Raw genomic sequence first — 23953 nt, forward strand, 5'->3', positions numbered from 1 at the left:
TTGTCATACATTTCGCGGTTTTGTTGTATGAGGTTAACTATTTGCTATCTAAAACTAAGTATTTTGAACTTTAAATACGGCTATTATTCTACCACACTTTAAGGTTTATGTACAAGCTAAGCTAATTCTTACATAATTCTACAGTGACGTATGTCGAGATTATTTGAATGAATAAATTTACATTTTAAATCGAAGATCTAAGAAACAAAAACAATTGCATATCCCATTGCATTTAGTCTTCTGTAGAATAAAATGATGACAAATACATCGTGTTGGAACCTAAGATGATATTACTAATAATACTGACATAATATGCTATTTTAGTGAACTTTTATACAGACTTCTCCCAGTTTTTATTTTTTAATACACACTGGGACAAGCATATTTGTTAAAATTTTATCTGAATAGTGTATTTTGTTATAGTATTTATGAAATGCTATGAAGACTAACTGAAAACCAAAAGAAGGAACTGAAGAATACATTTATTTTTAGAATTATACGTGTGATATGTACATAACTGATTTACAATAAAACTTAACGAAGGCTTTTTAAACCACCTGTTTAGAAATCCCTAGCTAGTAGCCCTTCAGAAGCATTCTACAAATTTTCTAGGAATGTTTCTGCTTCTCCTCTAATAAATAACTCAGTCCATATAAGGTTTACATTTTTAATTTCCTACGACGTGTCTAAAAGTATTTTTTTTTAATTTGATTATTTTTTAAAAATCTGAATTTAATGAAAGCAAATGAAGCATTTGGGATGTAGTGATGATTGTGTGCGATAGAAATATGACAGATATACAAACAAACAAAAAAAATTGAAAGCTAATAAATACATACCATAATACCTCAATTATAATAATTTGTACTTAGACTAGTGATGGGTGAAAAAAATATTTTATTTTAGATGTTCATTCAATGATAAGTAGAATGATTACTGTGTGTGTGTGTGTGTGTGTGTGTGTGTGTGTGTGTGTGTGTGTGTGTGTGTGTGTGTGTGTGTGTGTGTGTGTTTCAATATATTTTCAGTGAATATTTCATATATTTATAGGATGATCTATTTGACGAAACAATACAAGAAAAAGAGTATACAGCCTGATTATTATATCACTTACCAATCAACAAGGGCAAAATAAACAAGCAGTTTATATATATATATATATATATATTTATATAACAAGAACAAGAGAGCCTCAGTGCCTATCCATATATATGCGTGTAGATTTATGCATGGACTTATATGCATATGCATGCTTATATGTATATGCATAGGTAAAAACATATATATGGATACATATATTATCTGTACATCGATTGGTGACATGGATATACATTAATCTGCAGCAGCTTCCCATTGGTCAATCAGGGAGACGACTTTATTCCAGTCAGCTGAACAGAAGTGATGACCCTGGTCGTGCTGTCGACAACCCCTGCGCCGCTCACTACCGAAGAGATAACGGACACGTCATGGGGAATGCCGCTAGTACCAGTGGGATAAACAGTAGTCATAGCGGTGGGGCTCCCTCCTGGCTGGTCCAGCGGCGCCAGACCTTGCAGTTGACGGGTCAGAGTGACAGATGATGGGGTGAAAGGTGAACTGATGGGTCGACCTCCCGATCCGGGACTTCCTGTTACTATGTCACTGTCACTTAAGTTGGAGTTGGGGTCAGAACGACCGCTAATGACACACTGGGGTGTATAGGTGGGGGTTGTCGTTGTTGTGATAGCTGAATGAGGACAATGGAAAGGGAGAAGAAAAAAAAGGAAAATGATCAGTAAAGTTTATTATGATTTCGACATTTTTATATGAAATTAATGTAATACAATACTGAATATTGAAAAATGAGTAAACAACCTTTATGAACGTGGCGCCATCTATGAACAAGTGATAAAATGGATAAAATATTCAATTACCATGATATTTGTATCACTAGTTTCCATGGTGATAATTTATAACTAATATACGTGCTGTGATTTTTCTGTTTATTTAAGAGATCTCGAGAGATATGCTTATGTGATATCTCACCTAGCATAACAGCTTTTGTGTAAATATTTCATATTTTTTCCAAGTAAGTGTTGATCACATGTTAAAAAAGATGTCACTAATAATTTTATATGCATTGTAGATTATAAACCCCTTAGTTTATGTCCTACTTGCAATAAATAAGCCAATTATATTAATAGTTATTCTTTTTGTATAATTTATATTATTTGTTTGTATGAAACTAGTGTAAATAGGAAATCTGACCATAAAAAAAAAAATAAAATAACTTAAATTTAAAAAGAGTGATTATTAACACACACACACGCACACACACAGACTATACATATAAAGTTATCACAGTTCAAAAACTCCTTTGCATTAATTGAAATATTCATGAATCTCAAGCAAGTAAGTCACCGTAATTATAAAAACATAAAAACGAAGCGAATGGAAATCCATGTACTTTTATCTGAAATATGCAGTCCATTGCGCATGCGTAATTGTATTAAGTGACAATGTTGAATTCCTTCAATTAATGGGACAAGGACAAAAACACTTTAACCTATATCTAAATAATCATTCCACTAGAGGTTTCAGGTTTCACGAGAAAATTGTAAGCGGAGTGATTATGTTGCCAATTAACAATTGTAGCAAAAAAGTCTTTCTTTTGTGTTTTGATTAAAACACAAAACAATCCTAATAAGAAACTTAATTCTCACAAAAATAAAATAACATTCGATAACATTCAATTGTTTCAAAATACAGACCTAAATTTTTTATTTTAAATTTTAATTACAGACCTAAATAATGAGGGGCACAAGTTACAGGGAACGAAATAAAATGAATGTAAATGGAAAAATCCTTGATTTATTAATGAAAAATTAGTTATCAGTTTAGGCTTATGTATTGTAATTTAAATCACCGCCATCTAATAAACAATGATTTTTTTGTGCTTTTGTTAATGTCAAAGAGAAGCTTTAAAAAGAATGATACTATTCAGTGGATAAATCAGCGCTTCTATTTTGCTGATAATGCCATTATATTTTTTACCTTTTTTTATCTGTTTTGAAGGGCGACTTTGATACTTTCAACGAAGTCCAAAACTTTAGTATTTGTTGACATTAAGTTCTCAACATATCATGTTAAAGATAATAAAGACCATGAACTCAAGAGGTAAATGTTAGCAGTGATTTTTGCATTTGGAATCTACTTTAGAAATTTTATGTACTTTAATATCGCTAAAAAATATAAGTTAAAAATGTATTGATATTGAAAAGTAAAAATATACTCCAATAATGAAGTTCAGAAAGTTGAAGAATAAATATCGTATTCTGATTGCAACTATACACAGTGATAGATGGAAGTATGTGAAAAAGTTTTTCATATAATCATAATTTTTTAAAAATTTATAATTATTGAACAAGGCAGAGAATATTTGTGTTGTTCATTTATGTGTACTTGCTTTTTTCCTTTAATGTGGTTTGAAATTGAAAGAAATCTAAAATGTGAAACATAATTAGACAACCTTATTCAGTTTTTGGCAAATTGTATGTTATATATAGTAAACTCCGATTTAAAAAAATAGCAAATATTTAATCGGAAACAATGCATTGATATGTACGCAATGGCAATAGGTAGTTAATTAATACATAGCTAAATGTTGATATCTTTCAATATAACTTATATTAATCATTCTGTTTTCTATCATGATTATTTTATTGCTAATTTCTTTCGATACTCACTACCAACACGTTCTCATTGGATATGGATAAAACGGTCCCGGATCACTTTTCACTTGAAGTATACTCTACAGTAGTCTAAAAGGTTAGCCTTTGTTATATTTACATTAGCCGATATTAGTATTATAGTACGCCCACACTTTAGAGAGCTGTCGTTGGCAGACTGCCAAGACGAGTCAATTCATATTGAAGGGGAGAAAGAAATAAAGGGATGTACGAATTGGTCACCAACACGCGAAATCACGTGCTTTATAGGTAAAATTTTCCAACTGTTACAGGCAAAATAGTTACCACTTTAAAAACTACAATGATAATCAAAGAGAAGTTAATTTTCCGACGTGTAATAATAAACACTCATCCCACAATACGGATTGATTACCCTATTAGCGGAATGGATTGTCCATGAGCAGAAGTGTCGTATCTGTGGACATACTATAGTACCGATCACTTATAACGTAACGTGCCCACATGGATAAAAGTATACTCAATGTACATCTGATACAATGTAAGCTCGGACTCACGATTTTGGAAATGTGCTCCTCCCGCGTACCTACATATAGGTAGCAAATTTCCAAAACTTTGAGTACATGTACAGAAGACTCTCACTTAAGAGAGACAGCTGCAACAGGCACAACTTATATAAACATACAATCGATTATACAAAATGTTGATCATGATATTTGAATAAACCAAACCATCGAGTGAAATTCTAAACCAAAACGACAGGTAGATAAGGAAGAAAGTGTTCTTGTGGTACAAATATGTAGAATGATTAAATACAGATGATGTAGGATTATACTTCTATTTGGAGTGGTGCCAAATTATAAACAATGAAAAGAATTAAAGATCACGTGTGCATGTAGGTTCTAGACAAACTTAACTATTGCTGTCACTGCTAACCAGCTACTCACAGCTGAGTAGCTAGCCACACACACACACACACACACACACACACACACACACACACACACACACACACACACACACACACACACACACACACACACACACACACACACACACACACAGCGATTGACAGCAATATTTTTGACGAGTCTGATTTGTTCACAAACACCATGACTGTAATAATTTGTATCATATATTTCGATATTCTTCAAGGAGATATTAAATTTGTACCTTTTTTTTTTTTTCGCATGGAATTATTCAGTTCTACTCACCAGATGAAGCATTACTTGATGACGATGATGAACTCCTTTTACTTGAGGGTTGGCTCGATCCTTTTGGCTTTCTTTTACGAGTCTGAATGGAGTCCTTTCTCATGGCCAGAGGTCTAGCCACCTAGTAAAAGAATAAAAAATCATTAAATGGCCAGAAAACAAACATTAAAAAGCAACATTAAGTACTGTTTGAAGGGTGGATACTGTTGAGTTGTTTTCAAGAAGACAGTTTATAAACATCAACCCTACAGCTTTTAGAAACTTTGGAAAACTGTTTTATATTATTAAGAATAAAACAAATATGGGAAAGATCACAGACACTCATAAAAAGTGGAGTTCGCAATAACTTTCTCGTAGTAACATATAATTATTCATTATCAAAAGAAGTAAACTCGCAGCCGTTTTTTGGCATTATGTAGTGTAAATCGTTTATTTATTGCCATATTTAAAGTATATTTTGTATCATTTTGGAAGAAAAGTAGTTTAACGTAAATCAAAGTTGTGATCACTCAACACATTTTAATAAAAAGTACAAATACAAAACTGATTCAACCAGGAAAGAGCTTTTTGTGTATGGAGGAACAAAATAAAGGTTGTAAGCTCCAATTCCCATTTTTGGGAAATAATACGATAATGAACAGATTACTATCTGTTCATTATGGTATATGAATCATCCGATCATATTCGAGATCTGCTGGGGAGTATGTTTGGATTTGAGACTGCGTAACCTTCCTTTCATAATAATAACAATCCGCGGCAATAACAGGCCCTTAAGTTGCGAAACCTTAATATTATGGTTACGTGGCCCGGATTGGCTTCGTAATTATACTTTTTAGGAAAAAGTTGTTAGTCTTACGCCTGTTTAAATATACGTTCTTCTGTAAATTGTGTATACTCGGCGTATTTTGGTGGAGCAGGATAAACCAGAGTTTCCGGGAAGAAATATACTGCCACTTCCGTTTGAGACTGACTAACCCAACTTCAACTGAAAAGCTCCTATAAAGGTTTTGCACGTCGTAGACAGTATTCGAACCTAGGTCTTTCCAAACATAAGGTTTCGTCGTAACCCACTGAGTTACGGAAGCTCCTGTGATATCAGTATAGGACGAAATTAGAAGTAGCGCCCATGCTTTACAAAGTTATTAAAGCAATTTAGATTTATGAAAGAAAAAAAAAAGCACTTCCTCGATGTAAGAATGCTTACTGAGAAATATCGTACTGTGAGAATATTTAGAAAGATTCAGGCATCAACATAATAAAAGCACTCACTGATTATCACAATCTCTTTATTATCCCTGTCCATACACAAAAATCAATGATCAATAATTTATACGCATTCTATGCATTCTGGTAAAGAATGGGGCCATTGTTATCATCATACGAAATAAACAAAATGTAAAGCGTTTACATGTGCACCGATTTCGCACAATAACAGCTACATGATTGAAAACGAAATGCAAATTCTAGGCTCGTTCATTTTTCTACACGCTGCTACTCCGTTATGTAGGTAAGAAAATGCATTTTTTTAATGTAATATCGCAGGTTGGTTGAAAAGTGGATTTTAAAGTTGCTGCTGTCCTGTTAAATCATGAATAAATATCTCTCTTTAGAGTGTTAATGGTATAAGTGAAACATCTTCGATGTCTCACAGAAGAGTCCGATACATCTGGATGAAAACTGTTATGAACGTAGGAATGGAAAGGACACTTTCCCACATTAGCGTTAGCGTTGATGGTTCCAGTCCAGTAAATTAGATTCAATTTAAGTTGTTTGCTGAGATAATGAAGGATTCTCTGGTGAAGGTGCTTATTGTTCCCGTTAGATTACTACTGAGTACACCTTACTACAGGAGTTGAGTGCCAGCGAGATATTGTAAGAGATATGTTGGCATTCGGTTAGTTGTTGAAGCTCTGTTTCGACTGCATTTGTAGCATGGCCATTTGAAGAGCAGATTTGATCACTGACCATCTCTTTCAGTTTATTCCTACATTCCCAAGGTTGCTATGGATACGATGTGATTAAGCGAATTTCACACCATGCTTGCTCTATACAGGAAAGATCTTCCTGTCTATGGTAGAGCTCCTTATTCTAGTATTGTGGAAGACGGGCTCCTTGAGTATTTTAGAAAGTGACTTTGCCTTCACTGAGTATGCCAGATTTAATCTTTCCACCTATTTGAAGTGTATTTCTGTGAAGTCGGTTGGATGTATGGACACATAATTCTAAAGATCGCTAGTGACAGAAGAAAACGTGTTCTTTGGCCTTTCTTGGAGTTGGTTGTTGATGAAAGACAGGACAAGAAAAGTTATTATTGTGTAACCGACAGATATTAAGCCGTGGTTTCTCCTTTCGATTTATGACTGCATTTTTATAGGTGAGAGGACGTTAAAAGCTATTTGGTTGATACTAACGACGAGAGAATCTTAAATTATGGATCTAGTTGTCCGACAATGTCTGGTTTATCACAGACAAGTGACGCCAAGTATTTAACGTGTAGTTCAATGATATATTGCTAGTATTTGAGTCAGAAAAATACTGAAATAGTGAACAGCAACATTACAATCATCAGTTAGAAAATCATTTGCTTTATAGGGCACATGTATTTAATTAAGCAATATTTGGTTTGCAAGATAAAAATCTTTGATGAAGAAACAGAATTTAAACACATGTTTGTACAACTGAAAAATTCCAGACTTTGATGTAATTAATCTGCATACCCGGATGTTTAAGTACTTTATTCGTAAGGAGGGTCAACATTCCCTAAGAAAGGATTTTTTTTTTCGCTTCTCTTCTTAAGATTATGCTTTCGATGGCTGTTACTATCTAGTTATAGAAATAAAAATATACAAGAGTTTCTTGGACTGCATTTGTTGCTGCTAAGACCGTTCTTGATTGAGGGATGGGAGAGGAAGAGAAACTATCATTATTGATAATAAGCAGGTTCTTCCTTCATTGATAGCATTTATATTTTTTATTATTTTGTAGTTCTTCTGGTGGGAATAAGGACAGTCACCCTATCATTAACGATCTCTTTCTTCCATCACACCTAGTATTAAAAGAATGCTGTACCACTATAATCTAGAAAACAATAAGAGAAACAGAATATTTCCTAATCCCTCTCTCTCTCTCTCTCTCTTATGTTGTTTTTAATTCAGCTTCTAGGATTAAAAGAAATAGACAGAAACAGCTAGATTATTTGCTAGTGAAGCATGTAAAAGAAGAGATAAAATTAAATAAAAGAGTAAAATAAAATTAGATAAAAAAGTAAGTAAAGTAATTTAATTTGCTTTTGTGTATGGAGTTACATATCAGGTAGCGTAAACCAAGCCATGTGGTCAACTACGTTTATTTATATTTTCGGAAAAGTTGCAAAATTATATTTATATTACTAATTGTACACTGCATGAAATACGAATATTCGTATAAAATGTTTAAGTATAGGTGTATTATCTACTGTCCTAAAATTTACGAAATTCGGGTTACGCCTATGATCAAGCCCTTGTTGCAATCAACCTCATTGAGCAGTTTAGACGCACACAGTTTAGATATAAGTGACATTTACAATGATAACCGATATTAAAGAGTCGAACACTGGGACCCCCCCCCCCCAAATAAAGAGAAGAGATCGGTAATCTTAGATATACCGATCACGGGTAACATGCACTTTATTTTTGTGTGACATGCATATCGTTATTCATAGTAGGTGCTATTGTTTTAAGTAAAATATAGCAAAATTCAATTGCCCATCATAAATTGTTACATATTGTTGATTATTATGAGATTCCTTGATATTTACAAGAAAATTCACTCTTTTTTGGAGCAATATAAACAAGGCGATGCAAATAATCTGTGACTTTTCGCAAATATTCATACCACTGTGAAATTCTAATTTTCGATCGGCAGGTTGAAACGTCGAAGCGCTGTTTAAGCCAATAAATGAATACTTCTCCGTGGTTTCTCTATCTTTGTTTTATTTTTTCCCTTTTAAAAACGAGTATTTTAAAATATTTTTAAGAGCGACTTTAACACTGTATTGCTGAAAGTTCAAAATTATATGTCATAGAGTTGAAAATTATTTAACGCATTAAAGTCGCTCTTAAAAATATTTACATTTAAAAGTCCCGTCTTGACGATATCAAGGCTTTTCGCCTCAAGGTGAATTATCAGGTCTCATACAGAGATCGTAGGCTTTTTCCAGGAAATTCATTTTTTCTTTTCTTTTTTTTTTTTCATCCCGCAGTTAGGCAAACCGACCAGGAGAATGTACTCAATTTTCATAGAAAACGATATATTTAGGCTTACGACTATTTCAATCCAAAATTATGATTACAGAATACTAGAGAAGTCATTTTCCCTTCCATGTTACACTGAATAAATATACCTACTTATATATATTTTTTTAAATTTAGCATCCCTCTTTGTGAGACCACAGAGATTAGTCTGCAGAGCAGGCATCCCGTCTTTTGTCCACTCACAGGAATAATGCACTATAGGCTAAGAGTCTTTTTTAGGAATGGGATTCACATAAAAATTATAATTAAATGGCAATAAAATATTTAAAAAAAATAATAAAATGACTAAAAAATAATTTCGAATGTTAACGAGCTCGAGAGTTTTATATTAGTGATCTTGTTAAAAAAATATACTATTATCTCCAGAATTCAGAGGATTTATCACTTAACACAAAAAAGAAAAAAAAACGCTTATAATTGCTAATAAAACATTGTTTTGTGCGCGCATGCTACACACCTTCTGTTCTTTGTTTGCAGAAAGATACTAGCACAACAACCCATTGCTAGACTTCCACCCTGCTTACAGAAGAACTGAAGTGACTTGGGAAAAAAAAGTCCATGTTTGGTTAATACGACAGGATTTCTGGATTGTTTGGACCAGTACCTTACCTACTGTACTAATTTACAATGTTTTACATTTGGTGGGCGAATTTGTTAACAAAATCTAGGGTAGAAACAGGAAGATCGTCTACAATTAACCAACTGATATGGAGGTGTCATCATTGGCTATCATAATAATTAGCTGACATCATCAAAAGATATAATGTGATGATGAAAATAAATCCGATAAGCAAGCAAACAACATAAACTAATGGAAAAGAGACCAGAGTGCTGAAAATGAATGTTGCGTCAGAAATTTTTCTCATCTAGGGTTCGGTTCAGAGATTTGTGTCAAAATAATTAGATAATGAATTTCATAGTCTCGGTTTCCATGGAAAGACTGTTGCGTATAAGGAAAACATGATGCTGAACACTAGTGTTCGGGATCTACCTGTGATTGGAGAGTAGGTCTCCGATTATAAAGCAATGGAGTGGCGCAAGTACTTCGAAGCAGTTGGATGTGTTTAGCTACCGGAAAACGTTATGGAACAGAGTGTATCAAACAACTTGCTAAGTGTGATGGGTGTGATGTTGTAACGTGAGACTGATGCTCCTGATATTGTCTAAGATCCTAACTGATGAGAAAAATGAGCAATGAAAGTCGTATTGACAGTATGTGTTGCGTATACTAGTCTGTGGCTGCCTGGCTTTGGGGATATGGAAGTTCAAATATTAGGCTTTTGAAAGTCCCAGTTTTGAGCCAATAGAGCATCAATTGATGTACTGACGAAAATGACTGTCATTATTGAAGAGAAGTAACCAAAAAAAAAGTACTGAAATCAATTTACCAACATTTAAGAACAAGTCTTCGCAGGAGAGGGGCATCCATAATTGCAGCAGTAGTTGGTACATTGGCAGTTCACAAGATGTGGAATGTGATAAAATTTGGAATGAGGAAAAGATACATTATCCATGACCGAAACTCATCTAGAAATCCGTCCGTCTTGTACCGCCTACGTCCACCTTGATGAGGTAGGCGGTAGCAGCATGGAAAAATAACCCATAAGCATATACAAGTTCAAATAGATATTTTTAAAATTTTACTGTGTGGTGCATTGTATCAGTTCTTTTTAGCTAAACGTTATTATGCCAACACAAAAAAAATGCAGAGGAACTTCGATTTAATCTACGATGTGATAACAGCTGTAAATATACGACACATAGATTACATAACTACATCTAATAATGCTTATCCAAACTAGAATATAGAGTATAATAATACTAAAATAAGGAAAGAATCGTTGGAATTATGTGGAGCCAGATTTTTTCGATTTATAGAAAATATAAGAAATATTGAAATAAAATTCTTATACAGGATACCTAACTGATACGCATTTATGTACATAACTGAATATAAAAATTTGATTAACTATATAGGCATATAAGTATCATAACTATAATGATTACAATGATTGCTATATTTGATCACTATATTGTTGTTAATTTTGTGTTAATAAATCAAGCTATGTTCATTGTTGGGAATCGAACTGTTACATTATATACTTGCATTTCTGCATATTATATTAAAGCGAAATTTGGGAATATTATTGAATAGAAGGTGATCTGTAGAGAATTCAGTTGTATAAGAAGACATCATTTCTAGGAGAAGGAAGAAAAACTTTTTTTGGGGAGGATATGCTAAGCTACATGTGCGATGAGGTTGGCAGTAGGTGTTTAATAAAAGGACCTTACGGAAGAAGAGACCTTGAATATTTGATTACCACTGAATTCAAATAGAATTAATATGACAATATAGATTATAATCCCTTCTCTTTAGTAGTTATAAATGGAAATATTTCTGCTCTGCGAAGGAAGTTGAGTCTTGGAAATATAAACCACTTTCCGGAAGAGGAAGTTGTTCGTTGCATTTTATTTGTGGTCCATTTTGAACAATGGAGATGTGGCGATATTTTGGAGCTGTCGTGGGATGGTTTCCACTAGAGTTCACTAACAATGGACTTTATCAAGAAACCAAATGATAAGCAGCTGTATTTACAGTGATAAGAAGGACTCATCTATTGTCAGCCACACAAAGACAGGTTGAGATTTCCTGGTTTGTCGTATTGGCAATGGCTTCATGCCACATTCGAAATAAAACGATCGTCAAGTCTCTGGCTAGTTCATCACGAGTAAAACAGCAAACACCGGGAAGATTTTCAAAGACTTAATGACCTCTCCTATCATTTTGCTTCAAGGCTTTATTATTAAGACGAAATTTATTCCAGTTTTTTTTTTTTTTTTCGAAAAAAAAAATCTGTATTTAGATAGGAAATTATTGGTTTGTAGAGTAGATGAATCGTTGTCATTCTAGCGAAGCTGGAGAGCTTATGTTTATTATCACCTTTAGATATTTTAAAGTATGTAAAGATATCTTTTTTATGTCAATAAAAACAATTAAAAAATTAATAAGTGTATTCTTTTGCTTATTATATGCTATCCTATTATAACGTATTTTTTTTACGAAATGTAAACAGTAATATTACTTTACATATTTTAATTTTTTTAAAAAATGACAACTTTTGCACAGACGAACCATTGTAGAAGCTTATTTTAAACGAATAAAGCCAATCAGCTATTGCTATTCTATTCATTCAAATCTCCTCAACATTCTGTGTATAAGATCGTTCGACAAATATCTGTACTTTTACAGGGTACTTATCTGAGTTATTCATGCAGAACTTTGAGCAAAAGACACAGCAAATTTTGTCTTTTTACTATTTGTGAAATAATTTTCGAGTCATTCCATTTAATAGTTTTCCTCTTCCTTGTTTAAAATAATTGCTAATAATCACTGTAATTTTCTTGATTGACGCAATTCTTTCTTTTATATTTTCTTTACTGCTTTTGTCGTTAGTTGATTCTGTAAACAATTGTCTCTTCCTGATGTTGTTTTTGTTTTTCTTCTTTTTTTTTTTTCCATTCATTCATCTTTGTAACAAATGCCATTCGCTATCATATTGTTTGTTGAAAGCAATTTTAACTTTAGGTACCTCAAAAAAACATGTTATTTTAAGCGCTTATTTTAGGAGATGTTTATCCACTCTACAAAATAGCATTCTAGCGTAATCATAGGCGAAATTTAAACTAGTATTAACATGCAATCTTTTCTCATGAAATTTAGTGTTTTGGATATGATGGACGATGTACACCTTCATCTAAATATTATTCATTTAGAAGATGTTGGTGTATGTACCATGGTTATAATTAATATCTGCTTAATAATGTAATCTATAATAAAATTAATAGCTGAAATATTTAAATTGAAGCCTTTTAGTTATAACGAATTGATAATTGCAACAATTAAGGCTTTTTAATAACATAATAATGTAACAAAGAACGTCGAACAATACAAGTCGCTGCTATAATGATTAAATAACCACTGGATACAGATCCATTGTAAGATCTGACGTACTATTTATGCAACATGCTGGATATTCCCAAATATCAAATAAATTGCATTTTAGATGTACAGTCTACCCTTTTAAGTCAGTATTTTCGGTGGTTGACAATTACTGTTCAAAACAATCATTCTTGTGGAACAAAGCATTGTGATTGCTTGTTGAAGGTAAGGTCGGTGCTGCATACCAAAAACGCATTCTTCCGAAATTTTTAAAGAAAAAAAAAAGTCATATTTCCCCCCCCCCTAATGAAGTTAGCTTGATCTAACTGCTATAAGTCATCGTTTATTCAATAAGTGTGAATGCAAGTCTGATTCGCTTTCAAAAAGAAATCCTACCTAAGACAACCAATCAAAACTCACAGCTATACTTACTCCATGAAGTTTGTAATACAGCCCGCAGGCGTTGCATACTGGCTCCCCTTGATTATTCCTCCTCCAGAGGGTGGTGTCGGTAGTGGAACAGTTGGAGCATGTCATACCAGCACGCCGGCTATTATTCTGCAAGAATAAATTAGGAAACAATGAAATGCCTAAAGAACCTCTTGCGCTATTTTGCCTGTCACTATACAAAACATAAGAGACACGTGACTTTAGAGGAATGGGATCAAAAATTAAATAAAACAAAGGCTGTAGAAATTACCAGACCGCAAAGACACAAAAGGGAGCGATTTTTTGACGTAATTACTAACAAATGATCATGTTAATAATAATCATGCTAAAACCATCATTAGTATTACAACGATAATCTTATAGTTTTTTTCTGCAATTGAATGTTTTATGCAACTTGCAGAATTCAGCTTTTCTCACTGTTAATAATAAAATATATATAAAAAAATAATTTGATTAAACGTAACAATAAATGGAATGAGCACATTTCAGTATCATCAACATTGTACTGTCAACCAAGTAATCGCCATTCTCAATTCGGATCAACAACTGACATTGTTGGGTATCACCATAAAAATTATGATGTCATCCATTACTATAACAATTGAATCTCGAGTCGTTTTGACTTGTACTGGAGATATACAATTAATAATAATAATATTATTATTATTATTTGTGGATTGAAGTCTTAATTACGATTTCTCAAAAAGTCTAGAAAAGATCCGGAATAAGGAATTTTCAAAGACATTCGTGGCTAAATAAGAAAGATCACATGCGTAAGGAAGGACAAAAATATATTATAAGTTGCATTTTGTCAATCACACCTAAAAGAATGATGTCAGTAAGGAGGAAATGTTCGTCAATATTTACGTATCCATTCAGCTACCAAAATAATAATAATAGTAATAATACGATTTAATATTCAATGAAATTATACTCATATATAATATAGCAGTTATATTTTTTGTAGCGAACTGCAGAGCAAAATTCATTGTTCGAGTTCATTCTTCTCTGCCATGTAGTTTTGTCTACGTGTGGTCTCTATGGTAACAGATTTTATTGAAATAATAATTCAGCTACGTACGACAGTGAGAGATGGTTTGGTTCATTCACACAGTAGAAGAACATTATTGATTATCTGATTGAAAACCGGCCCAAAGTAATCCATTAAAAGTATATGACCATTACATTAACGGTTGAAACTGAACAGTACGATGTTAATATATAGCTGGGGACTTAAAAAAAGTGCAGATAACAAATGGAAACATTGAAGAAATATTTAACTTAACCTTGGTCGGGATAACTAATTATGAGCGTGGTAAGAATATTATCCTTACTCACGCAAACTCCCCATACTCGCAATTGGACATTGCAGCATGGCGGTGGTGGTGTATTTATACTTCGGTACCTGTAATGCGAGTCATGAATCAAACTTGGTTTCAATTTATAGTAATGCCATGAGTGGAGAGGAGAATGGACGGTACGCCCCACTTAGGGTGGTTCAGAACTATATTAACGCATTGATTTATCACTGATCTCATTAATTTTAGGTGTTGCCCTTAATGGCTAAAAATAACGATGTAAAAATATTTTTCTTACAATCACTGATCTTTTAATTCGTGTAGATATTTAAATTTTCAATCTGAAAAGAAAAAAAAGTTGATAATAAATTACGCAGTAGTCTTTAAACCTTCAAACATCAAAGACAACGTTTTGGTCTGCAGTTTACGATGTTTTAGTTACTTTAGAAATAGCTAAAAGAGTGTGTGAGGGATAAGTTTCATTTGCTGGAATTTATTCAGTTTTTTTGACCTAATTGGCCAAGTAAATAACACTTCTGGTCTTATAGGTCCTGGATTCGAATACAACTAGGGGCATGATGTTTTGTGAATCTTTAGATAGTAATTGAATTTCAATGCAATGTGTGTGAGACTACGATCACCCTGTTTGCTAGATGCTTGAAGCATCTGGGAAAAGGTTTCATATTCGGTCTCCAAACTGTACTAATAATACACTACAGTTCATAACTTTTTGTGGTGGGATTCAAATAAAACAAAAATCGATCTGGTTATTCAGAATGGTCTTCTACTTAAGAAGGTAAAGCTACTTAAAGATGATAATCTTTAATTTGAAAAATGAATAAACATGGCAATGCATACCATCTCAATAAATAAAATAACATTAAATAAATGCAAAGTCCCGAATAACTGTAATTTTTTTCATTATATATGTATTCAGAACAATTTGTATAATATGAAATAACAATTTGTAGTTTTAAAGTCGGTGCATATTGAAATCATGTGTAGCCATTACTTGATAATATGGCAGCCTATTTTATTCACAGAAGTCATGGAAAATGTTTTAAAATACTTTAGTGATGAAGCTCACTATGTTCTATTTCTATTATTCTCCGAACAAGAAGTGTCTGGATGACTAAATTCTTAGGCAACAGCGATGCGATGAAGTACAAATTGTAATATCTTAATTCAGCTGAACTATTTTTTTTTTTTTTTTTTTTGGTATCTTTCGATGGCTGTATGAATGACTAAATTGGCTTCAAAAACTTCCTTGCTTGGTTGCTAACTAAGAGAAACCGAATTATCTAAGAATTACTTCGTCCACTATTATTAAATGGTCTACAGGTGTGCAACGTTTTGTGCATAGGATGTCCATATTTCAGCAAATGAACCCTTTTGTGATTTCATAAATTGTCTTTGATGATAATGTTTCCTAATACCCGTCGCATGTGCACAATTTCAGGGCAAAATTCTTCAGAGAGAGAACATCTGTGAAATTAAATGGCATTTTTTAAATCAGAGCAAACAAGAACAGTCAAATGAACTGCATAACATGTGAAGGAACTCTGCACTTGAAATCGTCTACAATGTAGAAAGAACAAGACATTATCTTACTAATAGATGATGACTTCATTTATGAAGAAATTAGATACAGTTACTAATGTAAAGGGATGGCGAGATCCCGTACGAAGCAAACTAAAAAAGTTAGAAAGATTCTAATAAAGGAATAACTTTCTAACTTTTTTTTGTTTGCTTCGTATATAAACTCCATGGACTTGAGGAGGCGACTTGTGCAGTACATCAATGCTGTGTATGGGTAAGTGGTGAAGAAGAAGAAGAAATACGTAAACGGTTGATACGCTTTCTTTTCAACAAATGAAGGTTGTAGTGCGTCGAGAAAATGGTCAGAAGGAAAAAGGCTTTTCTAAAGAATAAATATGTGGAATGAAATGGAAGAATCAGAAGTCGATTTGAAAAATTTGGAGGTTAGGTTAGGTTAGGTCAACTGCTTATGTGTTTACAGGGCTTTATACAAAGTGGAAAAGTGGTAGTAGTTAGTTCAGCAAGACAGCGCATGCGTAAATACCCAGAGATGTATAAGACAAAAACAGAACATCTATTAGAAAGTATCTGGAGCGAATCTGTGAAAAAGGAGTCATCTATTAAGCGGACTACCCTCTTTTTAGTATTCTAAGGTTCGACAGATTTGGGATTAATATAATGATTAATCCCAAAATCCCAAAATGAAAAAAGAGAAATGGAAAGTACTAGCATCAATAGAAGTATGAATAGATTAGTGAGGATTGATCATTAATGAATAGAATGAAAGGGTTAAGTACAGTAATCTGAAAGTAGTCCAGCATTGGTGCAGAAATCTGAGGGAAGAAAGTAATCTGTCACGACACCCTTCAAGTGAGCGAATTGGAAATCCAATGACAAAAAAAAAAGTGACCAGTAGTTTATGAATAATATCTCGATAGTTAACTACTGAATGAAAAGATATTTATAATTTGGATATGCAGAATGAGAAATAACGTTACATTCCTGTAATGTTTTTTGTTACTAAATAATAGAAATATTATTATTACTTGATATTTTCAACAAGCTGATCAGACTCATTGAGGGAGGGCACTCCATACAACTCACCTTCCACACTATTTAATTCTCCATCTACAACACCACTAGCACCATCTACCGCTGGATAATAGCTGCTTTTTGTTGTTGTTGTTGCTGCCTGTAAACATGTGTTCTCTGTATGCGAGATGAAAAACTCTATTTTCCGGAGGGAGGAAAAAAACCCTTCTAACTCCATATGGGATTAGCTAACTTGCCTTCAACTGAAAATAAAAACTATATAAAGATTCCTCTCGTCATAATGAGAATCGAAGTAAGATCTTTTCAAGCGAAGGGCGTAACGCACCCATTATTCTTCCAACGATGGCAGGAAGAAGAATAGAAGCAGCAGATTTTTTTTTCAAGTCACTTCAGACTTTTAGATTTTCTTATGAATCCATCGCACAGCGGGATTCGGATGCACAGCCTGTTGGCGCCAAAGTGCAAACACTGGAACAAACTAAATTAAGTGGATTATTATTATTATTATTTATTTATTTATTTTTGGTCTTCAATAGCATCTCCCTGTTGTTAAACAGCTTTTAAAAGGACTACAGCGATATTTGTTTTATTACAATACTTTTCGGTTATGGATATACCTAATAATATTAATCACAGATCACTTCTTAAACTGCGCTTTGAATCTTTTCATTAAGCACGTGTAAGACACCGGGACTAAATCAAGATAAATAAGTGTGAGAAAGCAGGCATTATCATCCTTCATTAGCAGCTGAAAAATCGATGGAATAAACGTCACATGTTTAGGAAATGGCGCAGAAATGACAGAAACAAGAAGGAAAGTATAAGAATATGAAAGATCTTATGCTAGAAGAAACCCTGGCGATAAATCGCACTCCACGTCATCGTAAGAAAGCTTTAAAAATAATGAAGAAAATTAAGTTCGTTCGGTTCACTTATTGGAGAAATCAGATCTTTAAAGACTGCATATTTCTTATACGCTGCGAGTGAAAATGAACACGTATAGAATATTAAAAAAATAAATGAAGTATATTGAAAATAAGGAGATGAGATCTAAGACGAATTGAACAAGTATACATGGAAAGAGCGATGTTCCGTCCCCATCGTGAGTAGTCCTTGCCAGAAATATAATAATTCATAGACAGGATACGGTCAAGACAAATAATAGTGATCACTTGTGATGGGGGATGAGATTGTAGAGAAAAGGAATGGAATCGTAGAAAAATTATTCAAAATGTACGTAGAAGGACTTGATGCTATTTTAGAACCCAGAAGCGCTTTTAATTAAAAAACAGTATGGAAAGAAGAACATTCGTAGCTCAATCAGTTTCGACTGTTTCCTTAAGTTGTAAAGATATTGATTCGAATCCCGTTCACTATGCAGAGAACCTTTTTAGGGTTCTTCAAGTGAAGATGAGTTTGCTGGTCTCATACTGTGATGACAGGGATTTTTTTCCGGAAAACTATATATATATATTTTTTTTTAAATCATGCAAACCAGCCAGCAAATCATACGCAATGTAAGACATAGGACAAGACTATCGGAATAAGGCTTAACCATCTTATTCCGTCGGACATAGTTTCGAACACCTGCACAATACGGTGTGGGTTTACGCGTAAAATAGGAAGGATGATAACAAAAATACCACAGAGAACGCAAGAGCTCGAGCAGGATGTCAAAATCCGTTTCCATATGATCACAAGTTGTTAAAAAAAAGTGATTTTACCTTTTCTTCAAACGAGGATTCGAAACATCGTCCTAAAAGGTTTCCTTTCCAAATTCCATTTTGATTAGAACGGTTGGAATTAGGGTCAAAGCGACTGTGTCTGTGAAATGCATACGTCCTCTGAATAATATACAAAAAATTTTTTTTTTCTATACAAAATGAGGAAAAGTGCCATGAGAGGCTACATTATTTATTTGTTGGTTCATCGCATCAACAAAGTGGCGGATGAAAACTTGAGGATGTATTAGCGACCCATTTGTCTTAACAAATAAAGTACTGGTTTTGGTATTTGAATCAAGCTAAAACACGTGAAAATTGCCCACAGTGTTCATTGAAGAACGTGCAGTGTGCTTATACACCTTTCTGTTGTTCTTGAAGGCCAAGAATCTTTTTGGTGGTATGTTTGCTTTTTTTTTTCTTTTAGGATATTTTCACCTACATTAGATCGTAAACCAATGGTGTAGTAATACTGTGGTGTGCTAAGGTTAGATAATCCGAAAACCGAACTCTAGGGATTAAACGTTTTTTTTTTTTTTTTTTTTTTTTTTTTTTTTTCAGTGATTGCAGGCTTCTATTATCGGGATTCCTGCTAATGAAAATCATCACCAACCAAATAATTTCCGCAATCACTTATGCAAAACACAAAAGATCCTAAAGAGAAATGGAGATATTTAAAAGCTTATTAAGCTAGAAGCGTTTGTTACACTAAATAGAAATATTTCTAGCATATGACAAAGCTGAAGGGTTGGTTCTCTAAGTGGAGATTGGAAGTTAACCTCCGGAAAAGCTCAGCCGTTCTTTTCTCAAAAACGCCAATGTCTCCTGCAGGAGATGTGTTACTATTCAATACTAAAATTCCCTGGCAGACAGAAACAAATTACCTGGGTGTAATTCTCGACAAAAAGCTATCTTTCAATCAGCACACCAAGTCTGCGTGCACAAAGGCATCTAAAGCCATAGCTCAGATCTATCCGCTAATTAATAGAAATAGCAAGCTCAGCAACAGAATCAAATTGCAACTATACCAGATGACGATTCGTCCTATAATCACCTATGCCTCTCCGGCCTGGTGCCACACCTCTAATGCTAACATTATCAAAATACAGCGAGTGCAGAATTCTTGAGAATGATTCTGAACGCCCCGTGGTATGTTAGAAACAATCAACACCACAGAGACACAAATATTCCCTATATTTTCTCTTTTCTACGATCCTTAGCAACCAAGGTTTTTCCTAAAGACGTCCACACACCCCAACGATCTAGTTCAGCAAGCTGCAGCATGCGATCCAACGGACATATTCAAATATAGAAGACCAAAAGCTATATTAGCCTCCTTTAGCGATGCATAATCTCCATGCCCATTCAGGGCGAGCAATCTGCTCATAAATTTTACCTTCACTGTAACCACAACAGATAGCGGGAAATATGAAAAGCATCTTGCTTCACCCCTAAAGACATAAATGTCAATTGTCAATTGTGAGAAAGGTGGAACGAGAATAATCGACCGTAAGATGCGGTGATTAATAACCTTGGAGGGTAATGGATGGCAATGCTGTAGCCAATGAAGTTTTAACTGAGGCTCAGCTATTGCTGTTACCCTCCTGCCATGATCAGAGTTTTAATAGCTCAATAACACCTTATCCCTACACTGTCCTCTACAGATAACTGGGAAGATGAGAACCATTCTTGCTTCGTCCCTTTAAGCCAGTCCTTTTAAGGACTTAAGGATTGTGAGAAAAAAAATTGTGAGAAGTGGAGTGAGTAGTTGTATTGTAAATTAAGTGATCTCACAATTGCGTCTTAACATGCAAATAGAATGTTAGAAATATCCCCCACCCAAAAAAAAGTGCAAAAAAAATGAATTTACTTGTTGATCTCTCTCTCGCTCTTCACAGAGACACGAAGGTGAACAAAACATGATCTGAACACTTTTGTCAGTTATCGAGATAAGTATATCTCTAAAACTTCCATTAAGAATTTTAAAATTTTTTACTTCCCTTTTTTATTGGTAAAAGTTTTTATACTCGCTATAGAAATTTATTGCTTTTGTGATAAGTTTTCACGCATCTTTCAAATCATTCATTATCGTTTTGAACCAAAACACACACACACACACACACAATCTGGATGATACATAAACAATTACGCCATTATGCAGGAAATGTGATATATTTAAAACACTAACTCATTACAGGCAAGACTATTAGTTATATGACACAGCAGAACTAATCTACTATCACAATGTTTTTTTTTTCCTTGGAGGGGTGGAGATGAGAAAGAAAACACTGCATGTACCTATTTTTCTCATCCAAGAGATAACTATTTCTATCTTTTATATCCGTTCCACATTTCAATGAAAGGTAACTAAATTTAGTACTAAAATAAATATAATTCCACAACACACAAACCACACTTCAGATTAGCAACCCTCTAATAAAGAAAAATCTCCGTCTTCTGTCACATCAGATTGTAACTTGAAACTAGGAGCACACTGAAAAATTCTTATTATTCGTGACACCTCCAAGTTCATTTTATCTTGGATAACACAAATAATGCATTTGTTATCATCATTATTATGGCAAATGAAGTCTGCAAGTCAGGACTTTTAAGTCCATTACAGTTTGAACTGACTCCAATAATAACTGTTATAGTAAGATCTTAAATGCTTGCTTGAGATCCAGAAAAGTATCAACAACTTCAAATTTTTCCCCTTTTGTGTTTTGAAGCATAAGATCAAACTGTAATTACCCCAAGCATAATAACATATTTATTTTTTGAAAGACAACGTCCAGAAATTCCAAGAGCTACGAGAAACGCTGCCCACTCGAATAAACCTTATAAGGACTGGCTTAAAGGGACGAATCAAGAATGCTTTTCATCCTCCCCGTTATCTGTAGAGGACAGTGTATGGATATGGATAAGGTGTTATTGAGCTATTAAAGCTCTGATCATGGCAGGAGGGTAACAGCAATAGCCTCAGTTAGAACTTCATTGGCTACAGCATTGCTATCCATTACCCTCCAAGGGTATTGGATTGAATGAATCAATCACCCAATCCACTCGAATAAACCCATTTCAAAAATTTAATTATAAATTATATATTGTATATTTTTAATGGTGTTGTAATCATTCCAAAATATATTTTAGAATATTTAAAAATATTACGATGATTCAAAAATATTTCATTACACTTATGTAATTAATTCATTTACTTAATAAATATGTTATTTTTACTTCAGTGAAAATGTTGAAATAGTGAGAAATTATATTAAACTTGCCATTTGCTGAATGTTATTGTGTGTTTTAGAGGGTAATACTTCTATTTGTCTAACGACTTGTCTAAGAATAAGACGACAACAAAACATTATGAAGCACATGACGTGTCAAAAATAACAATTTGAAAAAGACAAATAACGTTTCACAAGCAAGGTTAGATTAGCAGAATTTGTTTCCCCAGAATTAAACATTGTTTCCGAAGAAATTGAATCAACATCCTAAAGATACTGAAATGTTTTGTAATCCAAGATGGCTTGTAGCGATCTAAGAAAAGAAAGCTCTTTTGTAAATATTCATCTTGTAATGATGAAATGTAAATTATGGCAGATTAGCAGAGAGAGAGAGAGAGAGAGAGAGAGAGAGAGAGATAGAGAGGAAACAAGCGCTACATCTAGATACTTGCACCATTGTTTCTGATCTCTCATTTTCTCGTGTGAAACTGAAAACAGTTGAATTTACTATCCGTTAATGTCATAATTTTCCTGAGAAGAAATGCACTTGCATATGTTTAAATTTCTTTTTAATATCCTTGTTATTGGGTAAAATTTTATATTTGCTATAGAAACGTATTTTATTTCTTATAATATAGAAAATTTAAATGAAACATTACTTAACTTTAGGACAATTTTTATTTTGAATAAAAGATATTAATACACCTAATTAAATAAAGCATCAATTTTATATAAAAGTTAATATAAGAGAGACACCAGCTTCTAATTGAAGACCCTTCACAATCTAAAGTCTTTTTAGCACTTCCAGGGTACAAATGGCAATGCTGTAGCCAATGAAGTTTTAACTGAGGCTCGGCTATTGCCGTTATCCAGCCATGACTAGAGCTTTTAGCTCAATAACACCTTATCCACACAGATTTTCTGCATTCAGATGATGGGATAAAGAGTGAAGGACTCAGTCCATCGCCCAATTCTTTTAAGAACTACTTGAAATACCATGTATGTATGTATACCATAGTACTACTCAACAAATTCTTAGAATAGTTGAATAAATAAATATATCATCACCAGCTAGAACTGATATCAATACACTGGAGCTGTTTTTCTTGATTTATCCAAAGCATTTGACAAAATTTAGCACTTTGGATTGCTACAGAAACTTATCTCATCGAAAATGATACACCTAATTAGATCACATCTACAGAATAGAAGTATTCAAGTCAAAATAAATGATACAATTTCAGCCCAGCGCCATATCTTGGCAAGGATCCGTACTGGCTCCATTACTGTTCTCTATATACATATCAGACATTCCGCACACCCCATTGTCGTCCATCATGGCCCTGTATGCAAATATACAGCATTATTAGCCAGATCTCTTCGGCTACACCTTGTTACTAAAAAAAAACTTCTAAAGTTAGAGAAATGATTCTCCAGACGGAGACTACAAGTAAATCCCCAAAAGGGCACAGTCATTCTATTCGCGAAAAGATAGATATCTCCTTCAGAAGACCTCTTACTATTGAATAT

At 33.5% G+C, this 23953-nt stretch overlaps 1 protein-coding gene across 2 annotated transcripts in view; it reads right to left on the minus strand.

Moving 5' to 3' along the window:
• Positions 1 to 945: 945 nt before the first annotated feature.
• Positions 946 to 23953, minus strand: part of LOC150097486 (transcription factor GATA-4-like) — a 62824-nt gene continuing 39816 nt past the window's right edge. For both annotated transcript variants that reach the window (XM_090406746.1, XM_090406744.1), the window contains exons 4-6: positions 13565 to 13690; positions 4901 to 5021; positions 946 to 1726 (exon numbers count right to left, since the gene is read on the minus strand). In XM_090406746.1, coding sequence (XP_090262872.1) covers positions 1362 to 1726; positions 4901 to 5021; positions 13565 to 13690 — 612 coding nt within the window. In that variant the 3' untranslated portion in view covers positions 946 to 1361. The remainder of the gene's footprint in view (positions 1727 to 4900; positions 5022 to 13564; positions 13691 to 23953) is intronic.

The sequence above is a fragment of the Typopeltis vanoorti genome, chromosome 17 (genome assembly GCF_054136105.1).
Source record: "Typopeltis vanoorti isolate ZY-2024b chromosome 17, IOZ_Tvanoo_1.0, whole genome shotgun sequence".
NCBI classification, from domain to species: Eukaryota; Metazoa; Arthropoda; class Arachnida; order Uropygi; family Thelyphonidae; genus Typopeltis; species Typopeltis vanoorti.